Source organism: Anopheles merus, chromosome 3R (assembly GCF_017562075.2).
Source record: "Anopheles merus strain MAF chromosome 3R, AmerM5.1, whole genome shotgun sequence".
NCBI lineage: Eukaryota > Metazoa > Arthropoda > Insecta > Diptera > Culicidae > Anopheles > Anopheles merus.
In genome coordinates, this window is record NC_054084.1 from 30212043 (window position 1) to 30238651 (window position 26609).

General features: G+C 44.6%; 1 protein-coding gene across 3 annotated transcripts in view; it reads right to left on the reverse strand.

The window, feature by feature from the left end:
• LOC121598079 (piezo-type mechanosensitive ion channel component) overlaps positions 1-26609 on the reverse strand; it is a 42161-nt gene that overhangs the window by 12345 nt on the left and 3207 nt on the right. For 2 of the 3 annotated variants that reach the window (XM_041924622.1, XM_041924621.1), the window contains exons 2-20: positions 23520-24072; positions 15449-15616; positions 12080-12175; positions 11446-12010; positions 11063-11357; positions 10504-10662; positions 8989-9082; positions 8202-8329; positions 7940-8137; positions 7440-7862; positions 7226-7371; positions 7009-7152; positions 5384-6943; positions 4985-5317; positions 4758-4918; positions 3785-3909; positions 3236-3607; positions 2728-3100; positions 257-402 (exon numbers count right to left, since the gene is read on the reverse strand). In XM_041924622.1, the coding sequence (XP_041780556.1) occupies positions 257-402; positions 2728-3100; positions 3236-3607; positions 3785-3909; positions 4758-4918; positions 4985-5317; positions 5384-6943; positions 7009-7152; positions 7226-7371; positions 7440-7862; positions 7940-8137; positions 8202-8329; positions 8989-9082; positions 10504-10662; positions 11063-11357; positions 11446-12010; positions 12080-12175; positions 15449-15512 (5382 nt within the window). In that variant the 5' untranslated portion in view covers positions 15513-15616; positions 23520-24072. The remainder of the gene's footprint in view (positions 1-256; positions 403-2727; positions 3101-3235; positions 3608-3784; positions 3910-4757; positions 4919-4984; positions 5318-5383; positions 6944-7008; positions 7153-7225; positions 7372-7439; positions 7863-7939; positions 8138-8201; positions 8330-8988; positions 9083-10503; positions 10663-11062; positions 11358-11445; positions 12011-12079; positions 12176-15448; positions 15617-23519; positions 24073-26609) is intronic. The other variant, XM_041924620.1, reaches the window with a different exon arrangement.

The following is a 26609-nucleotide window of genomic DNA, read 5'->3' on the forward strand; positions in this document are numbered from 1 at the left end:
AATTAAGTAGGCTGTAATCTGTTGTCCATATCGCATAACAGAGAGATATAACAGACAGGAAAACGAACGGCACAAAACATATACACAAAGTGCACAATATAAAACTGTGCGTGGAAAAATAACGACATAACAGATAACGCAACAATATCATCCAAAACTGAATAAAAAAAAACATCCTTTTCTAAATAAAATCTTTAAATGATATTTTGGAACCAATTGGCATCACTTCTTCTGAACCTTCCAAGCAAACACTTACCCTTCCGAGCGTTAGTCTTCGCCGCAGCCGTTGATCTTTCTGGGATCTTTCGTCCAACTCATCGTCGTACTCGTGCGGTTCCATCAGATCCAGCTCGAACTCTTGCTCCACATCCTCAAACATGTAATAATCACCGGATCGTATGGCTGAAAGAAGCACAGGGTAGGAAACCGATTAGCGTGGAGTTATATCACAACCGCACAGTGAACAACAATATCCCAAGTAACAGAGAAAGCATTTAGTTTCTAAAACTCATTTGTGTGTATGGAACAAATCAAAGATCCACGTGAATGGTTGTTATTCCCCTTTCGGGATCTTTGGGTTTGGGTGCATTGTACTAAGGCGTTTGAATTTGAAAGAAGTGAATGTTACGCTTTCAACCACTTAGCTTTGTACCTATACCTTTGTAAACCGTAGGAGAATAGTGTAGCTTATCAAAGTAAAATTTGATCATTTCGGAATTTTAAAAGTTCAAACAATAGGAAGGTGCTACAAGAGTGAGAACCGTACGAACCAATAAAACCAATACAGAAGTATGCCAATCAGAAAATATAACGTAAACTGTGCAGGTCCTTTGTGATGAAAAAGGATTTTGGGTTGGTTGGGAAGAAGTATTTGCCAATTGTTGGAAGTGCAAAATGTGACATCAAACAAAACATAAAGGATAAGATATCAGAAGGGAAAACTTTGGAGTTCCAAGGATCTTTACACCAATATTCCAGAAGTATAAAACCAGAGTTTTTGCAGAATGATCCTGTTGTTGAGGATATGTTATGAGCTCCAAAGTGAAAAGTACCAATGTGCATCTTTCCCTAGCCAATCAGGGTTAGTAGTACGATGGCGGCGATGTAGAAGCGGTTAGGAGAAGCATAAGACCACCGACCGACCATGTGTTGTTAGTGACAGAGTTGTCAGAAAGCGCGACACGCATGTATACCAAGCATTCCCCCGCCTAGCCCACAGTACAAGAACACGGAATTAGGAACATTACGCCAACCAGGTGACAGCCATAACAAAGGGGTACCCACCACACACCCTTCGCAAGTGTTTTAGTCACAAATGACTACAGTACAGATGGCTCCAATCGGTACACTAAACAGTGACGTGTTATATCTCTCTCCCAGTAGTGTGAGTGTAGTATTAGTACGGCATGGACTAAAAGCCACGGCTTGCAATCCCACCAGGCCGGTCCCAGACCTACGCCCACCCCGTATCGACCGTAACGATCGGATCGGAGGCAAAAGTTAACGTAACGTTAAACCAACAAGCAAAATCAGGCGCTTCTGGGAGAGAGCGCGCAACCGAGTGCATTCAGCAGCAGCAACAGCAGCAACTACTACAAAGTTTACTCCAACGCACAACAAAGAAAAAGGGAGGTGGGTATACGAATGCTCTCTAACAATGATTGTGGTGGGTTTTGGACAACAAAGAGTAGATGAAGGGAAAAACTAAAACTACAGGCTTGGCGGATGGTGCATCACGACGATGATACGCCACGCCACGCCCGCATTACCCGTTGGCCTGTGTTCCGATATTTTGCGCTTCAAGCTCGACCTATGGTCGACTGTATCTATAATAAGAGAGAGAGAGAGAGAAAACAAAACCAAGGATTGAAACAGAGGGCATGGAAGAAAGAAAAAAACAGAAGCGTAGAAGAGAGTTTGGCCAACATCGAACGGTCACATTGAGTGCAACACTGGGATAACGTGCGTTTAGCGAAGTAAGACGGCTAGACGTTACTACAGCCCTTAGTGTGGCTTTTCCTTAGTGTGTTGGATGAGGCAACGCTTTAGTAGTGTGATGCAATGAAACGACGAGCAAAACAGTTCCTGTAATTTACTGTAGTAAACGGACATAAATGAACGGAAAGGAAAGCTATTTACTCTGCCTTGCTGTTTTCGTATGTACAAGGTTGTTGCTATTAGAATATTGGAACTGTGAGTGCTTGGGCACCATGCTGCATTTGAGTTGACGGTTATCACTCGACATTTTATTAAAAACTATATTGACAGCTTATACTAAACGATATCGAGAAAAAGTAAACCACAACACAAGACAGAAACTGAGCTTTATTTGTTACGATATTTACAATTATTGCTGTTTGCTGACTGACTCTCCTTGTTGCACTACACTGCGGCACATTCTTACCTTACCTTCGAGCGTTTAATCTTTCACGATGATGCTGTTATACACTTTAGTGCGCTTTTGTGTGTGTTTTTTTAATGTGCTATTAAATACATACACGGGTGCTGGCTAAGAAAGGACGAAAGCAGCTGCACGTGTGAGTGATTTTGGCGCAACATCGTAACACGCAAGCAAACGTTGATTTATTTGCTAGCGATAAGGTAGGTAGTGGGAATAGCATAAATTAAAGAAAAGTAATTTTCAAAGAGACGACACAAACAACAAACATCGACAAAAAATCGAATTGGAAAAAAAAACAATGGGAGTGATGGCAAAAGAATAATTACACTCGTGGTGCGAGACGGGCGACCGCGACCGGGCCGAACGGATCGAGTCCCGCAGACCGGCCTCACCGACCGGGCCCCAGTAGCTGCGCGAGCGCGACCGTCGCCGAGAGGTGGGGCCACCGTTCGCGGTCGTCGTGACCTCGTCGTAACGCGTAGTATTGTCCTCGTCCACGAACAGCGACACCAGGAAGCTCGAGCGACGGCGCGCTCCGATTGCGTCGCCGCCAGCGGTCAGCTCGTCCGGCAGGCCGGACCCGGATCCCATGCTCGACAGGCGCCGATGGCGCGGTTGATTCGGCGCGAACGTCGCCGATCGAGGTGAGCGAGGCGAACGCGGTGATTGGGAAGGTTGCTGCTGTTCGGTTGTTGGGTCCTAAAATCGAGTGACATTCATTAACGTTCGTTCTAACGCTTGTTCTAGCTATCTTATGTGAAATAGTTCATAATGAAGGGAAAGTGCTTTCCCATTACACTAGCAGATCAGTACGATCCGAAGCAAAAGGATTACTTCTGTTGGGATGTTGATGTTGCCACTTGGAACGGCTCGATGTTGCGCCTTCGGGCTGACAGTAAGCTCATTGTTCGCTGGCCACGAGACAGCATTCAAACTCGACTGTCGACGATGCTGACGCGTCTGTAGAGCCGTTTTTGGCGGTGGCATAAGGGTGTTCGCAGTAGTGGTGGTCACGTACGGTGCTGCTGCCGAGCTTAAAGGCTCCCTCGGATCCTTTTCAAACGGTGGCGGCGAAAAAACGGGGAACGTATCGTCGGGGCTGCACACACGCGCCATCAAATCGTTCGGTGAGTCGAAGGACATTCGCTGCGGGTCCAGATAAGCATCCAGCGACACTGTCATCAGCGCGGAGCTTGGCGAGGGTATCTACGGTTTTACGAAAAAAGAATTACGGATAGGTAATCATCCCATTGTCAGCTCTTGTTAGCACTACGAATCGGAACGGACATGCAGATATCCGATAGCTAGCACTGGACTTACTCATTATCCAATGCCCTTTTGCAAACCGTTTGCATGCTTCGAGCGCTTAACCACTAAACAAACCTGCGTTTGGTACGAGCCTCGCCCAACCGTCAGTCCACCATTGTCCGACGGCATGTCCGATAGGCCCTCGCCCTCGATGAACATTGAGTTTGCCGCCAGCTCGTCCTCTATCGGCGTGTGGTAGCCTGTGTAGGATGACATACTGTGAGTCTGCGGTAGCTGACGCCGTTCGGCATCTTCCGGTAGTGAAAGAGTATAAGCAGCAGCAGCAGCAGCAGTAAAGAATCGAAAGAAAGAAAACCACACCCAGCCCAAACCACCACAGTGCCTCCTTCGGTTAGCGTTTTTTGTCGGTAACAATACATTTAACTACACAACTCAGTTTTGCATCGCCAAAGTCTACATAGTTGCATTCACACAGCAAAAGTGTGCTGCTAGAGAGTGATTCTGTGTGTGTTCTGAAGCAAACTACGCTACAATAATACCGGCTGCAGATAGATTGGTGCAACAACACACTACAATGCACAGGATGTTTGTAAAAGGCGCGCTAGAGTCCGTCCGGCAGTTTGTGATCCAAAACCAAACTCAGTGAACCAAACCAACCCATCTTAGGTACGATTAGTAAAGATAAAATAAAATAACTTAAAATATAAATACTTACATCGGTGTGTTTTTGAGTTTGGTTCACTTTAAAATTGACAAAAACTTGTGATCATATTTAAACGTTGCACAAGAATTATCTTCCATCACAAACGAACGAAACGAGGCAGCGATCTTCAAAATTCAAACTCGCTTTTAAATGATTCCTAGACTGAGCGGACACTCAGCCGCTTGACAGAACGCGAAACAACAATGCAACAATTCGAATTGCAAATTGTGGGACAAGCCAACACTTCGTTGCCGTACTGGTGGACACGCAAACGAAAAACGAATATAGCTGCTATACGTTTTGGGAAAGATAGGAAGAGGAGTTGTCGTGGCAGGTGGCCGCCAAACGGTACAAACACACGGTTCGGGGTCTGAAAAATGTTACCTATGGCATGCGTAGCCGGGTCCTGCACAGCCTCCAGTATTTTCTGCTGCGTCGCTTTGATGCGATCCATCTTGGCTTTGATCTTCTCCAGTATTTGCCGTTCGCGTTCCGCCTCCTGGGCACTTTCCTTGATACGCAACTCCTCGATGAGCTCGGCACCCCTAGAAAAGTACAAATTTTTAATGTTTATTGAATGAAGGATAGCATTAAACTTATCTTCAATGTACCTCGATGCCAAGTATTTGCTGGCCTTCGACTCGTTGATGATGTGACAGAAGTAATGGCTTGAGAAGAGGCGCCGCTGCAGCAGTAGAAAGGCGAAACACATCCCGTCCCAGAACAGTCCGGCATCGGAGGCAGGTGGTATGTTGCACTGCTCGCCCGGATCTACCGTACCGGGTGGGAGGGGTGGAAGTGCTGAGGACAGACAGTTCATACCGAACAGTTGCATTACCCAGCAGTTGTTGTTAACCAGCTGCTCCAGGAACAGGCAGCCGAATAGCTGCAGAAACGCTTTGGCACCGATGACGAACACGTTGTAGCATATGAGAATGTTCCATCTAATGTGAAGAACAGGAAGAGACACTTAATAAACCAATTTAGATTGACCGTTTAACACTACGTACCGCTTCAAGATATACTCGATCGAATGGAGATAAAAGTCCGTCCCTTGCCAGAGGAAAAAGAACGCCCCAATAAGGTAACCGATTGAAAACAGGTTTACCCGGCTCGATCCGGACAGAAACACTACCGCCAGCGTGAACCAGAACGACACCAAAAACAGCGTCCGCTTCAGCATATCCAACCAGTTGCGCACCTTCGTGATGAAGTCCGGCGTTGGGTTCTGGAAGTTGCCCTCGTCCAGCTTTTGAAAATCGCCCAGCACCGACTGATTGCTACCGCCGCCAAATCGACGCGGGGGCTCCCGCTCCAACCGAAACACCACCGTCTGCCGGCACAGAAACATTAGCAGCACAAAGTCCGACACCATCTTGTTGGCGAAGCTGCGGAACTCGTACGAATTTTCCGGCAGCATCGCCCAGATGCGGAAGTGGTCCAGCTGCGGCACGAACCACGGATAGTTGACGCACGCGAACGGTGGCAGCCCCACGAACAGCACGTACTGGATCGGGATGACGGCCACGATGAACCACGTCAGCCATCTCCACAGCCGCTGCAGGCCGTCGCGCGTCATATGAAACATGACCGCCAGCCAGATGGCGTAGAAAATGGACAGCACGTCCATACGGTTCCCCACCACCACGATTAGCGCGACGAGCGATATCTCAATGCCGAACTTGTAGTACCCGTAGTTGAACAGGTACTTGATCATGCGCGGTATATCCTTGTCCGCGTCGGCCCGCACTATGTTCGGGAACATTAGCGACGGCGTCTTGGGCGAACGTCCCAGCCGCATGCGGTGTATCGTCTGGCGCAGAATGATCACCTGATGCACGGTCACTAGCAGAATGTACACCAGGTACGGGCGCAACAGATCGGACAGCGTTTCACCCGAGCCCGTTTTGCGCATCCCTATCCACTTGGCATTGTTCATGTCCATGAGCGTGGTGTTCGCGTCAATGTTGGGACATTCGCTCTGGAAGTCGCCCTCCTTGATGTACTTCACCTGATAGATCATGGTAATGATGAGCATTATGGCAGAAAACAGCGACATGATGCGCGTTATGCGGATCTGGTAGATGTACGTGAGCGAATCCTTGCCGGACGTGTGGGCCTTTACCGTGAACACGGAAAGCACCACGTACAGCAGGTGCAGGAAGTTGACCGAGTTGACGCTCAGCGAGAACGCCACGATCAGCACGATCTTCAGCAAGTGGATTTCGAAGAACAGCCACGTTAGCTCCAGCAGATCGAGTGCCATTTTCCAGGCTTTTCGGGCAAACCCGGTAATCTCCTGTCTGGAGAGCTTCCGGAAGCGAAAATCTTCAATCTTTTCAATCTGTTCCTCATCATCGTCGTCCTCCTCGAGCGGAAGCTTCTCCCGAGCGGGTTGAGCATCGGTTTTCTGTCCCACGGTCGTATCGGTAGCAGGAGGAACAGCTTCTGCCGAGTCCTGTATCGCTCCATTATCGGCGTTCGTAAACGTGCCGTAGGCGGGTCCATCGGTGGCAGGCGCCACAGGTTCTTGCTTGTCTTCCTCGTCCGACTGTTCTGCTTCGGTTTGGCTACAAAACAAACAATAAAAATCATAAGTATGGGTTTCATTCTTTTGAATCTACTTTCTACTTACACGGATGGGATTTCGCTAATGATCAAAAACCTGTCGTGACAATAGTGGAGCTGAATGACGGTAATAATGACGACTAACGTTGGGTTAACCAAGTGTAGGAATAGTTGACCCGTTTTAAATATTTCCAACCCTATATCTTCCTGCCTGCAAAGATATTTGTTATTTGAAGGAATGTTAGAGGATTTGAATGCATCGAAACCCAAAAAACAATACATACAACTCTTTTGATATGCCTATTGCCGCCCAATACCGCGGGAACTGCTCGAACTGATGCAGATACACCAAGATCAAGATGGCCATCGAGTACAGGATGACGGTTATCCAAAACGTAAACATTACTCTTCGCCACACACTGAATGAAAACTGTTAAAATAAATTAACATCATAAGTAATTACATTCCAACGCTCAAATACTCAATTTCTATCCATACCTGGAACGAAAGTAAAAAGCACAGGAACAGCACCATGTACACGATCCGGAACACGGTCATCCGGTTGCCAATGATGGCGGACAGAAAGAGTGTCAGGGCGACTACCCAGATCCAAAATTTGATCATGAAGGAGCGGAAAAATTTCGCCATCCGATCGACGATCGCGGACGACTTCTTCTCGGGCGGTCGTTCCGTTGCGGACGGTGGCCCTGTGGCAGCGGTCGTTGCTGCCCCAACCGGTAGCTGCAGCGGAGCCGCCATATTGGCGATCATCGATTCGCGACGCTCCGTCTGCTTCTCCTGGATCAGCTGGCGCAGCGAGATCCAGAACATCGTGGTAAATAGTGACTTCACGAGAAGTGGTACGATCGGATACTCGGTGCGTCGTACAAACCCTAGTTGCTCCAGGTTGATACCGGAACCCTGTGAAAAATTGGAAAAGGGAAATGGGAATTTTATAAATAGAGTAGCGAAGATTTCCTAATGTTAAGAGTATTTACCTCTACGACCGTAGGAAGCTCTGCTTCGGTTAGGTTCATCCCGTAAAGAAACTGAGCGATCAGTAGCACTTCCGCGTATATTACCAGGAACGGGCTGGAGTTCAGCATGTTCTTCCGATGGTTCGGTAAGATCCAGATCAGGTTGGCCCACAGCAGCAGCACAAACGTTAACCAACTATGGTACATGATGCTCCAAACCTGGAAGAAACCAAAGATCAGTCATTATTATTCCAGAAGATCATCCTAGCCTTCCAGCACCTACCATCATTATGACATTAGTAAAGATGTAACTATTCTTATAAATGTAGGAGGCCACATTCCGTATGGCCAGCAGTGCCTGCTCGAAGAAGCTCGAAGGTTCCTCCTCTTCTGAAATGGTTTTATTCGTTTCTTTAGTAGTGTTCGGTGTGCCGTGTGATCGGGCGAAGATATTAAACAGTGTGGAGAGGAAGTTCACGCATTCGTAAGTTTTGAAGTTTGTACAATTTGCGCATTCGCGCCATGGTGACATGCATCGGTGCGAGTTGGTGCAATTGCAATCGTCGCCAGCGTTTCAGTTGTGTTGTCGTTTGGTTATCCATCACCGAGCACAAATACGGGACCATATTTACACAGACGCACATCATACACATTCATAGGCAGAGAGGCAGACAACAGTGGGGTTTACACAGTAAGGGTTTGGTGTTGGTGTATTTTTGTGGGTGCGGAGGCACGGAAAAAGCATTCGCGACACGGTTACACATTTCATTGCCAATTAACAAAACAAAAAAAGAAAGAGACAAAATGAAAGAAAATGGAGGAAAAATGAAGAATAAAAACATGGTTAAGTATAGTACACGCTGGCAGAATTTCAATGAGCAATCAAACAGTGACTCAAAAGCTTCGATGAGTGCAGGTAATGTGATGATGGCTAGCAAGTAAATGGTTGTCTTTATGCGCGCGTAAACGTTTTTACTTTACATTTTACTTTCCAAATGCGTGAATGATGCTGGTTAATGGTGCATTTCGTAGGTGTTCTTGTGCGTTTTGCACAGTTCTGTAACACTTACCTAAGCTTTCTAACGCTATTTGATCGGTTTGAGCACAATCTTTGCCATCGTTCGCCGACGCATCTCGAATTCTATGCGTTCCGCGGCGCATCAGCTGCAAAAGGGAAGTGAAAGAAAGGTGAAAAGAGATTAAAAGCTGAGATACAAAACAAGCAAAAGCAAAATCGTATTTACAACACGCATGATATGTTACAGCGCACATTACGCACACACACACATTTGGTTACAACATAGCACAAAATAAAACAAGAAGATTTAAGCTGAACTCGTAGTAAAAATATGGTGTAGAAGAAATTTTTGAAAAAGAGAGAAGTTACCACCAATCACTAAAGAAGTGGAGAGCACGTGACCGGAAACGGTTTCGCAGAACTTACATACTTATCGCACTAAAAGGGAGTGGGGTTAAAGACAAGGGCGAGGTGGGCTAAACAACAAATTCATGCAAATCGAATACGTACGGGTGTCCGCTCGTCCAGAATGTCGGTATTTATGGTGCTGTTGCCTCTGCCGTACGTCGTCGACCTACCGTAGGTATAGTATCCCCGAGCACTCGGACCGTTGTTTTGAGACTGGTGGGCAGTGGTGTGTATATGTTTGCGTGTGTTTATAGTACCGATCACCCACAGCCAGTACCCGTCCGTCCCACACACACACACACACATGGTCGCACACAAATTATGTTAGGATGATCATGATAAGATTTGATGAGTGATTGAGCGGATGGATGATTTTGGCGAAATTTTGGCCGAAAGTATTGCACAAGTGGCAGTTACAAACAGAGAAAACACAGCCAACGTTTAATATTTTAATTTAAAGAAAAGTTTCCATAAGGAAATAAATAACAGAACCCACGCCAACAATTCATCATCAGATCGTTGGAACGTTCCGAAATGTTAGGATCGCAACACAGAGCAATGAAAGAGAGAAAAAGAGGGAAAAGAAAGAACAGAAAACACACTAAATCAAAACACAGCATTTGAATTCAGAAAAGAAAAGGTTAGTAAAAGTGAATGTAAATTGTTTTTACAATAAAAAATCCATATTAAATAGTAAATTATTGAAAAAGTAGTAAAAGAATAGGTAAAATTGTTAATTTGAATACACTAAAGGAGAAAAGCACTGTTAGAGAAGTTATCGTTAGCAATACAAAACGACCCTATTGGCTGTAGCATGATTACGTTACGGTTGTTGTACAAAAAATCGAAATATTAGCATTCATGGAATGGAATGAGGAATGTTTAAGGCCAATATCACTTTTTACCATCTTCTCGGCAAGCATTTGAATCGATGAGCAACACTGTGGATAAAGCATTTAGGTCGCGAGAGATGGCAGTTTCAAAATGCGAGCTTACCTTCGGTGTTTGTTGTGCAGCAGGGGAAAAAGGGGCAAACTAAACTACCAAATCGAAACTTAATCATCCAAACAAACGCGCTTGCAATTATCTCGAAGCAAACAAGCTAACAAAAACACACAGCTGAACGTCAGAAAGGAGGGGGGAGAGAATTACTGCTTACTTTCACCTTCCGGGCGGCACCGCGCCACCGATCGCTGGTGAGCGTTTTGCGCAGAATGTTCTTGCGCTGCATGCGGAAGGAGATCTGATTTTGCAGCCTAATGCCGTTCTCGAGCTGACTGGACAGATCCAACCGTTTTCTGTCCTTTGTAGTATCGCTCTAATTTAGTTTTAGGAAATACCATTAAACATTACATGCAGCAGCAGCAGCAGCAGCGGCAGCGGCAGTAGCAGGAGCAAACGGCAGCAGTAAGGAGGTGAGCGATTAATTTAATAATAATAGGTACGAGGAGCAAGTTTGAAGGAAAATTTCATCATCACAGAACCATCAATTAGCAGTACAATGCGACGCAAAGGGTTGTTTAAAGAAAAGGGGGTTTTGTTCGAGCATCCATGAGCAACATTCCAATGTGAGAGGGGTCGGGTTAGCAGTAATGGGATGAGATTGAATAGATTTTTGTTTTTAGTATCAATGTTACCATATCCGAGGTGAGTGTTTAGTGTCCACAGCCTGTGAAGAAGTCCCGAATGAAAGAAACCTCCCACCACACAATACTCACTCTTGTTCGTAACAGCAACGATGAGGTCATCGTTAGCGTGTAGTAGCAGAGCAGCAGGAAGATCGGATTCAGATACACGTCCGTGTCGAGATCCGAGTTGAAGTGCACGTCCCGGATGTCGGTCCCGTTCGCCAGATTGCAGGACGAGTTCAGGATCGGCTTCAGGGCGAGTACGCGCGCTGCCGTATCGTTAAAGTACAGCACCTCCTGGGGCCAGGGGTTCTGGTACGCTAGCAGCAGCACGATGTGTATGACTAGCACTACTAGCACGATTTTTAAAACTATTCCAAACGCTCTGTTGAAAAAGGGGGAAAAGCAATAAAGAAACACAAGAACCTGTCAATATGTTCTGTCCTCAAAAGCAAGCAATTCGTTGCACATACCTATCTAGCTTCTTGTAGCATCCCCACCAGGAGGCAGCACCGAGAAACACCACAAAGTACACGCCACTAATCGCGGACGGTTGTATGATGCCGACCACGCACAGCATACACATCGACAGCAGTACGCCCAGCGTGGTGAAGAAGGGCAACCGTTCCGGGCTGATCAGGCTCGTCTGCGGTTCGCTCTCCTCGGCCTCAGCCGCTGGTCCTTCTCCTTCCGCGTCAGCGCCCTGCTCGGTGTCATCTTCGGCCGTGTTACCGTCGGCACCTCTCCTCCGTCGCCTCCGCCTCGGCACTATCACGCCCGTCAGCTTCCGCAGCACGATGTGCACGGTCACTGCACCGACCAGCAGGATAGCTTCCGGCGCCAACCAGTACACCACCATCCAGGCACCGAGCCCATTGAACGACACCAGCCCAATGTGGCGCATTATAATCTCGCCCAGACTGCACGATTCGACCGAGCTGCCCGGGAAGGAGATCAGTATCAGCTGGAACACGATCACAGCCGCCAGGTCGAGCACGACAAACAGTATTAGTAGCCTCATAAAAAGTCCAGTTGGTCCTGGGCGGGAAAAAATGAAAGCCGAAATCACTCAACCGATCGGGATGGTGAATGAACGCTGACACTTACCCTGGATAGTTTTCTTGTTGGCAACAGGCACGTACGGTATTACTAATAGGCATATCAAATATGGAATGGCCAGTCCTACCGGTCTCATCAGCACGCCTGCAATGGTAAAACGATACAATAATATTCAATCAGATTTTATGACGAACGGTCCCCTTCTTGACTGTTTGATATATGTTAACTGTCACGCAATTACCGTCCACTTTATTGATGTTATCGCATAAAATTGTTCCTTTTATCAGCTACCGCCAACGTGCTAATTGCATAATAGCGTGTCCCGTATCGATCAAACATCTTGCTGATAAAACGGACCAACCGATAACCCTACCCAACCGAATCAAAAGTAAACACTGACAATAGTCAACATTGAAGCGCCAGTGATAGCGAGAGGCACAAGCTAATCGGAACTGGATTTTGATAAGATGATTTCTGCATAATAGGAATTACCGTAGTATTAAATTCAATCAGATTTTACTGCCGAAGACTTCAATGCGTTTATTTGAGGCTTAATCCAGGATTATGTCTGAAATTTTGTGAATTCGCAGAATGCAGAAACAACACCTTTTAACTAAAAGATGGCGCAAAAAAAAAACAAAGTTGTAACGATCACAAAATTCCTCACGCCTCATGTAACGTTACGCTCTAGAAAAAAAAGGAAGGTTTAAACTACCCCCCAGTGGCTCAGTTCCCAAAAACCTTCCCCGGGCATTCTCACAGGAACAAAGAAACGCCACGTGCAAAAAGGACACTCCCTTGTGCAACCGGGAAGTAGCACCTCTCCATTAACGCCTGCACGCCCGGTTTGCCCGGAGCATGCAAAAGACAAAAAGACGGCAAACCCAAAAAGAGCACACCCGGAAACCCAGAAGTTGCCGTGTAAAACACATCCACATCAAGCAATCCACAAATCCTAGAGGTACACCCCACAGGGGCACAGAGCCCTAACGGGGTATACAAATGACCGACCGACCAGAGCTTGCCGAGGGAGTGTAATAAAATTAGCATACAAGTTGTGCCTCCCCGGGGGACGTTGCTGACATTACGCTACCGTTCCACCAGGAGCCCCCCTAACGCTTTCGGAAGGTTAGCGAGCAACGGGAGGCCTCCTCACTTCTTCTAGCAGCGAAGGGGACTGCGTCCCTAATGGGACGTGATGTACTCACACCGCTCAACGTTGCGACCAAGGGGGCCACCAGGACACAAGTCATCGCAATGTTTGAATGCACGATTTATGTCCTTTTTAAGCAGTGGCGTGTAGTACTACCACTGCGCTTTGGAAGTGATACGCACACCTTTACTAATCACACGACACGAAATCCCGCAAACCAACGCCACCCGTGTCGGTAGCAAAATGAACGGACGTCCTAATGCGTCCTAAATATCTCGATTATGGGAACACAGTTCCCGCTCCCCTTTGACCTCTTTTACAACCGCCAAGGGACGGCACACTATCAATTAGGGGAAAAGCGCCCGTGCGATGGAAGGTCAGGCACTGTGTTCGCCTTTGGGGTTTTTTTCTCTCTATTAACCAAAGCCCCTGCAAAACAAAGTCAATGAAAATCGTATCTCCTCGCCCACCATGGGCAATCTTGACCTGCCAACGTGCCAACCTGCTGGCACAGGAAATGGCACAAGAGTTTGTCCCGTTTCGGCAGGACGACACGCGCCATGGGAAATTGGGTCAGTCGTAGTCATCGTTCTAACCATAAAGACGCATCGCGGCGAAAAGGATCCCATATATCCTTCCAGCAACTAATTGAAACCTCCAGTCTACCGGACACACGCCGGACAGCAGAATCGGAGCACTAATCCGATCACACATGGGGTACACGGTGGTGGTGGTGGTGGTGATTTTGTTTGTCCTTTTTGGTACGCCACACCGTGCGGGAAATCCTGGTGATTGACGTCAGCGAGCGATTCATTCACACCCGAGAGAACCGGAGAACACGCACAGCCCAGGAAGGATATTGGTTGGTAAGTAAATAGCTGGCAAGGTAAATAATAAACAGCCGACCTGAAGACCCAACGACCCCCAACCTGGCAATAGATGAGAATGGGTTCGTCCCCACGTGGCGTGATTCCCTAGTGGCGTTCTTGGCTAATCGATGCCGTTTGATACACCGATTACTATCCATTCTTTCCGGCGAAAGTGTGGGTTCGTCAAAGTAAACAACTGCCCTGTGACTAGGCAAGCAACAAAACGTTGATATCATCGTATACGAGATAGAGTCACCATACTATTAGGCTAAGGCTAAATTAAAGCTTCGTTCAGGTAGTTTCTGGGGATATAACCTTAAGAAGTTTGACGTTAAACTGGTAATAATTAGACGAAGTTCCTATTGTATACTACGCAATTCTCAAAACTCTATCATAGACCTAAACTTATAAAAAGTTCTTTGTATTTTGAAACTACGGAGCTACCAATCCTTGAATGCTCCAATGCAGCATATTTTCATCATCCTGAAATCAACCAGAATTGATTTTCCTTCCAAAAGGTGTCTTTAAGCCATCGCTGGGAAAAGTCCGGTAGAAACACCTGCCAACACTTTCCACACATCGTGCCAATGACCTAGCTTTGGAGAACCAACCCACTAGCACACAAGTCAGACGGCCAGCCAGCTCAGCACCGGATTTGGAATCACTTCCCCTTCCGGTGTAACGTCATGCCATGGGCGAAAACCGATGATAAAGCCCTCTCTTTTCCCACCATCACGACACCTCCAGCAAACAAGCGTGGTAAGGAGGTTCTTCTATCTGACATTTTAATCATTTTCCTTTCGTTGCATTCATTCGTCACACCCACCTGGTGAAAAACGTGCCAATCCTTCTTGATATTCTTATCGTCTTTATCGTCCAAAATCACGGGCGGCTCCGGAATCTTCACAGTTTTCCCTACCCCGTCAGAACAAATAACAACCGTCCGTGTCTCTCCCCCAGGGGTGCTTTTGTTGGACACTTCCTGACCTTTCCGTTTACATTTCCGCGTGTTTTATGCGTTGATAGGACTCGCCTTTCCCTTACGCCTTTACCTTTAGTTCTGATTTGTTTGAAGAAGCAACGCCACAAAAACTACCACATCAAACCGTGGTATATCCGGATCTGTTTCGCATGCCATCTATTCCCGTTTTGTATTGTGTTAGTCACAACACAGCACAATTCGCGACCAGAACGCGGTTTGCTCGGTAGAAAGTTTTACGACACCCGGACCTGGGCAGGCAGTGAGTGTGGGGTACTGCCTTCGTTTGCCATAAAGGTAGTAAATTAAATTTAATGATAAATGCCTACACACAAACAACCAAAATCTCGATTTCTCCGACTTCTTGTGTTTTCTTTCTGCCACACCCAGAGCTAGCCACCGAATACCACACTTACATGTTGCGAGAATGAGCGGCAGAACCAACCGTTGAACAACAAGGCACAGGAAGTAGTTCGCCATTCTGGACGAGTTGGAAGATTCCGGTTCCAGTATATCCGAGAGGGAAGGTGTGTCGCAAGGTGTTTGCCCCTTCTATCAACTGTACGCACTCATTCAGCTGGCTTCTGAAAGTAAGGAGATTGAAATAGAATTAGAAACAGCTTCATTCGAATAAAAAAAAATTAATTTCAAAGACTTATTAATTAATTAAAGACTTTAGGATGATTATCAAATATCTCAACAACAAATGATAGATTCATCGAATGAACAAAGTATAACCAACCCTAACTTCCAAATGTCCAACCAACTACCTCACGATAGGCCTAAGCAACTGCCCAAAGAACGGACACCTTCCTTCAACACCTTCCAGAAGGCAAAGGTCATTGTTCGGGGTGTTCAGGTGAAAGTGAAATCACGCCATCCTGATAGCGCGTCGTGCGCCCGGCTCCACTTTTGGCTTTGAGGTCTAACAACACACGCACACACATACACAAACACACACACTAGCCGTTCGTTTCGTGTGCTATTTTTTGCTACTATTTTAATCACTTCACGCAGAAGCTCTGAGCCTGTTGTGCGGAGAAGAGCCAGGAAATTCCGTTCCGTTTTCAATTAAAGTATGAATATTCATAACAATTACCGGGCACGATACATGCCTACCCTGAAAGCTCGCTACACCAGATCCAATTAAATTGCTTGTTACACTATCCTTACGAAGATAGCAAAAAAAAAAGGTGTTGGAAAGTCGTGTGCTACAACTAAATATCTTACAAACATGAAGATGAAAAACTGAAAAGCTCCAACTTTGAAGCACACTAATTAGCAATATTGCACACGGGCAGATTAAGATTACTGTGACGTATCGTGACGTAAGCTTCAACTTCTAAAACTTCCATTTCCCATGCTTCTCATGGCTATTACTCACTAAGCTCACGGGGAGGGTATCAGATAGAACAGAACGATCTCCCATATCAATGCCACCCAGCACCCCAGGCTGGTCAGAACACATCACGCAAACATGACACCACGTTGTTGGTGGTGATGCTACCTCAATACCTGCTTTGACGGATGACGGATTAACCCTGACAGAGACAGAGAGACACAGACACACTGGACAGGGTTGTCGTCGTTCCATGCACGCGACCGGCATATGGCTGATGAACTATCGGCATGCATGCATATCATTAGCGTAATTAGGAGCGAAATGAGAACCACTAGCCCCGGCAAGACCACGACGGAAAAGTGCCTCCCTACCAATCGCTAATTTCCGCCCAAGTTTGTACCTGGGGTTTTTTGCTTCTTCTGCTTCCTCAGATCCAATCTCCGAGGTATCTTTTAATGCACAGCTAGGTTAATTAGCTAACCCCTAACTAGCTTTCACGACGAGTCGTTGCGATCTACCACCCATCTCCATCCGCAAACAGTGATGGACGTTATCGGCTTCACTACCAATGCCAACAACATACTGTATCTCGTGTTTCGCAAGTGAGGTTATCATGCAAGTTGAAGTTCCACATAGCTCCGAAACTGAAACTACACACACGCAACACGATCACATCTATCCTTTGCGTGTTCTCAGCGTGATTCCGTATCCCATCACGCGAATTAAAAAAGGATTGGCCAGTGTTGCGAGCACATCAGTGCTGCTCAGGTTGGTCATCCCTGCAAAATTCCCCAAAAATCTCCCGAAAACGCCATTTGCGTGATGATTTCGCCAACACAACCCTGTTTACGTTTGTCGCATGGTTGCGAAATGTTGTGTACAAAACGATCATGAACAAGCGCGCCCGAAACCGTTCTATTAGCAAATTGCAAACGATTGCAAAATCGGAGTTTGAAAAAGAACGAACCTCAAATTGATAGCCCAAACAGGCGGCGTGAGATGAGCCGATGGACGATGGAAGAACATGTTCGGTTTTAGTGTTATTATTTACATTATTATTATTATTATTTTTACTATTGGACAGTAAAAACGCCCACCCGCGGGACATTTACGCTGCATTTTACACATCAGGAAGCAGATGGATTCGGAAATAGAAACGGCAAACAGCACAGCACGGGGTATCACAGCGCTGTGCAGAAGCAATGTGCAGGCCCCAAGAGAGCTAATCTATGACATCATGGTCAAACAACTCATCTTTTAGCGATGTAAAAACATGGGAAGGAACTATAAAAAATGATGACGATCATATGTGCGAACTGATCGCTCTCAAATAAGGGATAGGCAATCTTTTCCAGCAAATGGTACAATTGGAGAAATTGAAGTCACTTTACTTCCGGAGATTTTCTAGAGTAAAGAACTAGCTAATGAGGAAGATCGTTACTGGAACAATAACATATAATTTTATTTGCATTTATTTGAAGACAAACAGCTATTGTAGCTATTTGAAGTCGCATCCGACATCCGATTAACTCAAGCAGAGGAATACCTGTGACCTTGAGAACATTAGCCACAAAATGCTCAATCTTCACAATTTTTAGCTACCTCCCATCACACAAAGATTACTTTGATACGCTCTTATCGTTGGTCTAAGTGCTCAAAAATTATTCTTTCAAATTGTAGCTACTTCGTTCCTTCAAGTTATGGGAAACTGATCAATCGAACTCATTGTATGAACTTCAACTGTGAACACAATTTCGATACTTTTCAATATTTACAATTTAACATTTGCTTTTGAATTTAGGTCAATAGAATTTGGATCGAATGACTCACCAACAACAGTAATCAACTCGTATGAATCTATATACACCATCGTTGAACTTGACCTCAACTGCAACCTTGTAAATAATTAAAGGTATATGTTTTAGATAAGAATTTAGAAACGAGTTATACACGTCGCATTACCATTGGAGGCTTTGCTAACAATCAATAGTAAATAGACAATAATAATCATAATACTGTGTCAATAAGCCTCTTCACCTCAACGAATGTTGTAAATGTGCTAGTTACATCGAATAAAGCACAATACAGATGTTCTCTTCAACTGTTAACTGATTGAACTTTCTAAACCAGACCTTGCCCCAAACCTTACTCACGAAGAAGACATGTAATTCCAGAGACAGTAACTGGAAATATGTTTACAAATGTATCATCAAATTAAATATACAATAATACAAATGTGTTCACTAAACCTTTAAAACCCTAACCTTCTATCCACACCACACCCAGTGTTACCCACTTTTTCCTTCCTTCCTTCCAGCGCCATGAACCTGCTTACAATGGCTAAAAACGACACACTCGTGCAAATATTACAAACTAAACCCGCGGCCAGTGGTATATACAACAAAAAAAAACGCGACCACAGTCAAAGAACACTCGCTAATCAGCTGGATGACATCATCATTGCCGGCGAACACGGGGAGCAGCAGTGGCAGCAACACCGCAAAGCCAGCATAAATCTGCGCCCGTTGAACAACTCGGAAAGCGAAAAAAATAACAATTCACGTAACCAATGAAAAATGAATTCCTACGCAGGTTTATGCAAATCGATCGCGTTCTGGACACTCGAGACACACACTCGCACACAGAGCAACATTTGTTTCAAATATTTTGGCAATGTGAAGAAAATCCAACGCTGTGTCTATGGGCCGCTGGGGAATCAAAAGAGGATTGGAGTTGAATGCCATTTCACAGTTTGGCTGTTACAGTCACGGCTCGAAAGGTTATCGCGCTGACGCGTGGACGGGTTGGTTTACTGGCCACGCCAGACATTGAGGAAGGGCATTGAGTCACAGACTCTGCAAGCAAACAATTCATGTAGAGAGAAACCTTCTTTTTCTCAAACAACTACAGTTCGTCCTAGACGAAAAATCAAAGCATCATGTAATCTTTGTGCCAATGTGTGTTACAATATGCAACTCTAGAAGTTCAACCCAATTGGTCCCACATACTCCAGCAAAATCAATACTATCGATTCACTGTACAAAGTAAGGGAGGGCAATACGTTAGAAACGGGGGAATGGTTTTAAGCATGATTTATAAATGCAGTGCAATCGCAGAGACATGACATGATTTCGCGTAGTCGCGCCAGTTGCCGGTCTTTGTCCCGCAGAGCGGTTGGAATGAATTATAAATTCGGAAGCGAAGCGGACACACGCCGGCCGCTGTTGCTGCTGCTGCTGCTGCTGCTGGACGTGTCATTCTGTTTGACTTTCTTCGCCTTTAAGGTCCCATTTCACTGATAAGCACTGCAGTGCTGCTCTGAGAACTTTGGTTCTTGGTGTAGACTGCTGTGAAGCGCCAAGATGCACTTAAGACGTTCGCGCGGGTAGATTTCCTCGATCTAGCCGTTCCAGTAGTATCCCAATGTGTGTGTGTGTAATAAATCATACAACATCTCGTACAAATAACCTCATTCATTGGAGTGCTGCAATTACATCGTCCCTCGTGTCAGCAAATGCTTTAACCATCGCATCGAAGTGTACCGTGAATTGATTATCTTGATATATTCACAACGAACGCGCAGGGGAATACCGTAACCTTCAGACAGGGTGGTTGGTTTGTGTCCTTGCTCCCAAAAACTAAAACAAAATCTCTTCACTAAAACTAAAAGTATAAAAACGAATTAAATTGAAACGATTGCACATTCATAGCCTTCTTCCAAAACCTTCGTTTCACACCCAATAAAAGTTGGTCTTTCTTTTTTGGCAAACAACCGGCAACTTCTCTGATTATCGATTGAAACACCTTCACCACTTCTTCTGCCGTCCTGCCTGCAGTCGTCTGGTGACTCTAAAACAACAACAACAAAAACTGAATGGAAAACAAAACAACAAAAAAACCCTTAAAATTTCTGACCCACCCTAAGACCTGGAAGGAGGCGAAAAAGAAAACCTTCACATGGCACAAGGCCCCTCACCATGGCGCATGGGAAACATGAATTCGATACCCACTGCACCTTAACCAGGGGTAGGTGGGTTAGTTAAAGCAACAAAACCAAAAAAACGGAACTCCAATGGAAGACGACGTACTTTTTTTTTACTTCCAATGACACACACACATTCGCAGAGTTGCATGTACGATGACGATCGTGTTTTGTGTCGCGACAATCCACCAAAGGGCTGCAATGTCATCCGGTTTGTGCATCGCACAATGGTAATGGGTAGGAGAGGGTGCAATCCTACCCGTCCTCATGCACGGTTTTTGTATCAGCTGTGCAAGGTTAATGCGCGCAGGGTGTAATGGTGGTGATACTCGGTGTGTCGGTCACCGTCAGTGAAGAAACCTTAAAACACACATCCATCGAAAGGTACCGCGCCACCGCCGCACACGACCATATGGAACACGAAAATGAACATTTAAAGAGAAAATTGCCAGTGGATAAAAGGGCGCAGCAAAAGAATAGGCTGTAAACTCAATACGTCGTTTACACGGTTTTATGATGTAATTAATTTTAATTTGTTTAAGGTTTTATTGCGTACAAGCTTGTTACAGCAAGATGCAATTTTATTGCCTTTTAGTTTCATTTCGTTACAACGATAAGATTTGTCTATGGTTCATAGTTTGTAATCAATGTAAAGAAAACTTCGTTTTCTGTCGTCAGCTTTTCTAACCAAAATGTGATTTCTTCTCAGTGCATTACAAACAAATTATATTTGAGAAGATTTTTACTAGCTTTTCCTTGACTGTGATTTGCAATACAGTTAAAAATTTGCAATAAATGTTCTGCAAACGTGGTGTTTATTGTACTATTTTGTAGTTATTAGGGTAACAAAAACAATTAAGCTAATTCTTTTCTTCTTCTTCTATTTGGCGTAAACGTCGTACGCGGACATGCCGGCCCATACAGGCTTTTAACACTTTATTCAGTACCACGCTGCCGGATAGTCATATCCTTGCTACATGCACTTCATCCTTGGTCATGCACGGTCCATTCTAGGCTTGAACACATGACGGGCATGTTATTGAATCGTTCGACTTGACGACTGTACCACAGGACCGCCCCCAATTAAGGTAATTATTATGGTTTAGGTTGCACAGCAACTCGCAGAAAATGATTCAAACGTACGAATAAGACATTAAATCTTCAAGATTAACAAAATGTAACGAATATTAAACTGAAAAGGTAAACAGGTACAATTATTAAAACAGAATATCTATAAGCTGGTTTTTTCACCAAAAAAAAAAAACTCTTCAAAGTGTAAATATAAGGTTCAAAATTGATTACACCAAATGATAAAAGAGATACAACGTACACCACATAATAAATGACAAATCAATTAATCAATATGTAGACAAAAAGTGTATTAAAAAACAGAAATTCTGAAGTGTGAGATTTTTTTTATCACCAATATGTTTTATTTTTTTAACTCAATTTAGTACTACTTAGTGCTACTTGGTAGTACTTTGACTAGAAATCATCTTTTGTTTCTATTGCCATTTTTTCTGGATGATTTAACGTTTTCAGTCTCCATTTAATGCTATTTAATTCCCTAAATGCTCTAAAACAACTGTTGATTTTCCTTCCCAAGATTTAACGTATCATTTGAATGTAGCATTGCATCGCCTACTTCAATTAAGCCATCAATGCAATTTTCTGAACAAGCTAATTATGATTTAAAAAAAAATGTAACTTCCTGTCCAATTCAAAAGGCCATAGCAATGGAAGGAATATTTCAAAAATGTCGAAAATCACTCATCAAAGAAATTATGACGCCGTTCACCATATTACAACACACACACACACACACAAACCCACCTTTACGTGTTTAAATGACCACCGGTGACATCGGCAAGTGACAGTTAACACCGGTTTCACTTTAGCTCATCACAAGTTACTACCAGCCCGCTTGCGCGTTTGGTTGGGTGTAAATATTATTCCCAATGGGACCGGCCGCCTGTGGATGAGGTCAGCACACTGTTGCTTTACGCGTTTAAAAATAGTTTTAACCCCAACGAAACGCACAGGAGACGCCACAGCACACAAAACATGTTGCAACATGGCAGCATTCGGGGGGGGGGGGGGGGATCCCTATCATGCTACTACTAATAATTGGCCACTGGGCGTCCGCCTCTTGTACTGACAGTTCAAAACTGTCTGTTAGATGATTGAAGAGAGGGCTGGGTGAAGCTTTCGAGAGATTTAGTTGAAGCGATTGAAAATCTATTTATGAATGAATGCATGAGTAAACCAGACACGTCAGTAGTAGTAGTTTTGTGGAGATGTTTTATGAGCAGTAAAAAATGCTTTCATTATGGTCAGCTGCACAATTTACTGCTTTGCGATCGTAAACATACAATACAGCAAAAAATAAATCATCTATATCGATAGGACTTGGACGTGCTAATCGTTTGCGTGACCAATTGACTCATAATTCGTAAATGAGCATTATCCAATTGCTGGTCTGCTTCCGGAAATTTTATGACCAAACATGCTTTATGAATTATGATGCCTTCCTCAGAACAAATGTTAAGACATTAATGAGCCATTAATTTCCCTTATCCATCCAAACTTCGAACAAAATCCAACACTTCAAAGAATACCCCCGAACGAAGGCATTAAATCATTCAAAAAAAGACGCTCTTCCACCGAAAGACAACAATCGATCGTAAACACATTAAAAGGTTGATTTTTCGTGCAAATACAAAAACGCATCATCTTTCCTGAGCTGCCGAAATAATTTATAAACATCGGCCAGATATTTGAAAAGAACTTCTTCCTACCTCAAACGAACTCATCATCAAACCCCCATTGCCGGTCACTGGGCGCGTGTAAATAACGCATTTATAATCCAACCGGATCCTCGGAGAAGCAAATATGGCCCACAACATGTGTGCAGGTGGTGGTGGTGTCTTCACCCTCTCCCACCCATTTCCCGCCACATGAAAAGAAGCTATAAATTTGCGTTCAAACTAATGGTGAAAATATCTTGCGAGGCAAATTCTCGACACAAACTTCACATAAACACAAACGTCTTTTGAGCTTGGGTTGATGGAAATCATTTGCCACCCGTCACCCCGGGGACCGTGTGTTTCATCTTTGGCTCTGTTTCGAAGGCGAAAACACAATTATGAAGTAATCCTCATACCTTTACTGTGATGCTCATGTGATGATGATGATGATGATGATGATGAACTTGGAACAGTGTTGAGGTATGTGTCCCGAAGCTTCAACGCTACTAACTGCTTCCGCTAGCTGATCGATCCATCCGGGAAGCAGCTGGACGACCGACGACTGCACCGGAACTGCGTGCGGTTTGTGTTATGGTGATCGTTTCACCTTCCCGCAGACAAAAATGCGCAACTCTTTTCAAACAATTCTATCACGTAATTCTCTTCACGCTGCTTTTTCCACCGCTTCGGTACAAACAGAGGCTTTACGAAAAATTCATCTCAAAAAACACTTTTACTTTGTTTGCACGATACTGCTCCAGGGAGGGGGAAAACAACATTTGGCATACTGAGGTTGCTGCTTGATTGGCATCCAAGGGCTACTACACATACACACACACACACTAACTGGCTGGTACACGTTGGAAAAATCTTCCGTTTCTAAGCCAACTATGTTTTCTCTTCTTTTTTGATAATTCTATTCTTTTTTTGCTAATTTTCACTCAACATCACTCTTGCACGTGCTGCTTACTGCAATAAAATAACAAAAAAAAAAACACACACACACACACAAACTTCAAAAAATGATCATTTTGCGGAGGAAAAACTGAACTGATAGAAATTTGATTTTTTTTTCCACTACAATCACACACTTTTCTGATATTTTCGGGTCAAATTTTCACTTCCTTCACCACGCTTCACTTATCGCAAGTGGCGCCGTAGCTGCTGCAATGCACTCACACCCACTGCTGCACTCACCACTCTTACCCGGGTGCTCTTCTTTAAAGAGTTTTTCTTTGTACTTTTTTTTTACTTTTTTTGTTACGCGTTTGTATCGCTTTTCCCAACTTTCATCACGTTTGGAGTGCGCGCAATGTTTCCGCCAGCCCTGTCTGTGGTGCATCCGTTAAAGAGGGCGGTGGATCGGCTTGTGCGTACACAAACAACGCAGCAAACGGAGAGGTAGACGAAGCACTGCTCTGCAGTGGTAAACTGAAAGAAAGAAAGAAAAGAAAACCAAAAGGGTTATTTTTTCAGAATTTATACAAGGTTCATTAATTACTATAGGTCGGTCCGTCCAGTGTACTTTGACAAATTTTCATTTGACAGCTAGGGAGTCCAAAGTTACTTAGCAACTCATACAAAGTCCTTAGCAAACCTAACTCCCTATCTGCGAATTTCCATAGAAATCGCAATCCATCTTGGCTACCAAAATCTGAGCTAAGGACCCACCTGTAGTCTATCTAGCCAGCCTTGAATTTGTACAAAAAGTTGAGTAACTGACAAATGTTGTTTATGGCAGTGTTTGTGTCCCCTTATAACATTAATTAGAAGCAGAATTATAAACAGCGATAATGAAGAAACTGATGTTTAATCGACCTTACTACAAGAACCTAATGCATCAAAATAATCTATAATAGAACATTACGTTAGATATCCTCCGAAAAAAGGGCTATTAATGATTGAAACTTCACTCAAAACACAAAACATAATTTTATCATTAAGCGACCTCCATTGTTCGTGTACTGAAAGCTATCTTTGCCGCAATTGTTTAGTTCACCCGCCAGTACACAGTAATCTCTCGGTTGACGTCATCGGACCAGTAGAACAACGAAAAGCGTTTATGATGCTGAGGGACAGGGTAGACACGAGAGCACGATCGTGCCAAGCGAAACGAAACTTACAAAAACGTGCTAGACACTGGTATGCCCCGCCGTCCGATAGAGTGTGTGTTTATCTTTATGGAAAGAACTCCACACGTGAGTACATTACGCATGTTCATTATGTGATGTGCGCCATTCATATCAAGCAAGACGTTGTGTGTTAAAGCACGCATCAAATATTACAAAGAAATAGGCAACAAATCAGTATCATTGCAGTGGCACCAGAGGGCCACATCACCCATCAGAAACCGGTACCATAACATTCAATTATGACAGCGAAAGACCCTCTCCTACAGTAGCAATCTCACACGCAAGCGATGTTTGTCCAATTGACCTTGCCCTTGTTGCTGTTGGGTTTGTTGCGGACGGGGTTGCGAACCTTCAACTGCTCCCCTGTCTGGAGAAGCTACCTTGCCAAACTATCTCTTGCATTCTCCGCCCGGGAGTGATCCAAGTGCAACCGGTTGTCTAGTTTTGGGTAGTTTTTTGATCGCCCCAAAACAAACCCTCAAGGAAGACCTCTTGCGGAAAGGGTAAGATTTGCGGTCAAGTACGGCCACTTTCGGTGGTGACTGATTTGGGAAGGAGATAGTAAATACCCCTAATCCAAACGCAAGGAGAGGTGTTTTTGAGCCTTGGACTTGCTTTATCATCACTATCATTGATAGGCCTCACTGTTTTTGGTTCCGTGTTTGATAAGGTTTGGATGGACTAGCAAAGACAAAGTCCAACGTACCTCAAACCCACTAATACTTCTTGGAATTGGAAGCATCTTCCATTTTCTACGAACTTCAAGACATTTTAAGCTCAAGACCATTTTATGCTTGCTTCAAGCTACAACTCTTCACCTCGGCAAACTTCCCTGAACTTGATACAAATTCCAAAGCCGACCCCTTCACTCCAAACAAACGTTGCCCGACTAAATGCGGCTTTACTCGCCGCTCAAGATGGCATAAATATTTCACTTGCCCTTCTAACGCAACGAGAACGCAGCAGCAAACAACAGCGAACAGTTCGACGGGGTGTATTCTAACGGAACGACCTTCACGGTATCAAGGTTTTGATTCACCCACCGATTCCCCCCTCCGGAGCAGCGATCTTGATCGTCGGCGCGCCGTTGCTTCACTTGGTGTGTATATCTCCCAACACACGCGTGGCGAACAACCGATGGCAGAAGTATTAGCGTAGTAAAACAATTGCGTCATTTTGACTGTTCAAGTACAATAAGACTGCAACCGTTGATAAAACTGTTGCAAATAAAACGTCCAACGTTCGAAATCTATCTAATCGCACGCAGAAATGAGTCCTGTTCCTAGAAAGATTAATTTTGATAATAGATACGAAGCACGCAGTCGATAAGCCAACGCAGTCGTAAAGCAGCTTTATTTCTACTAATAATAATCG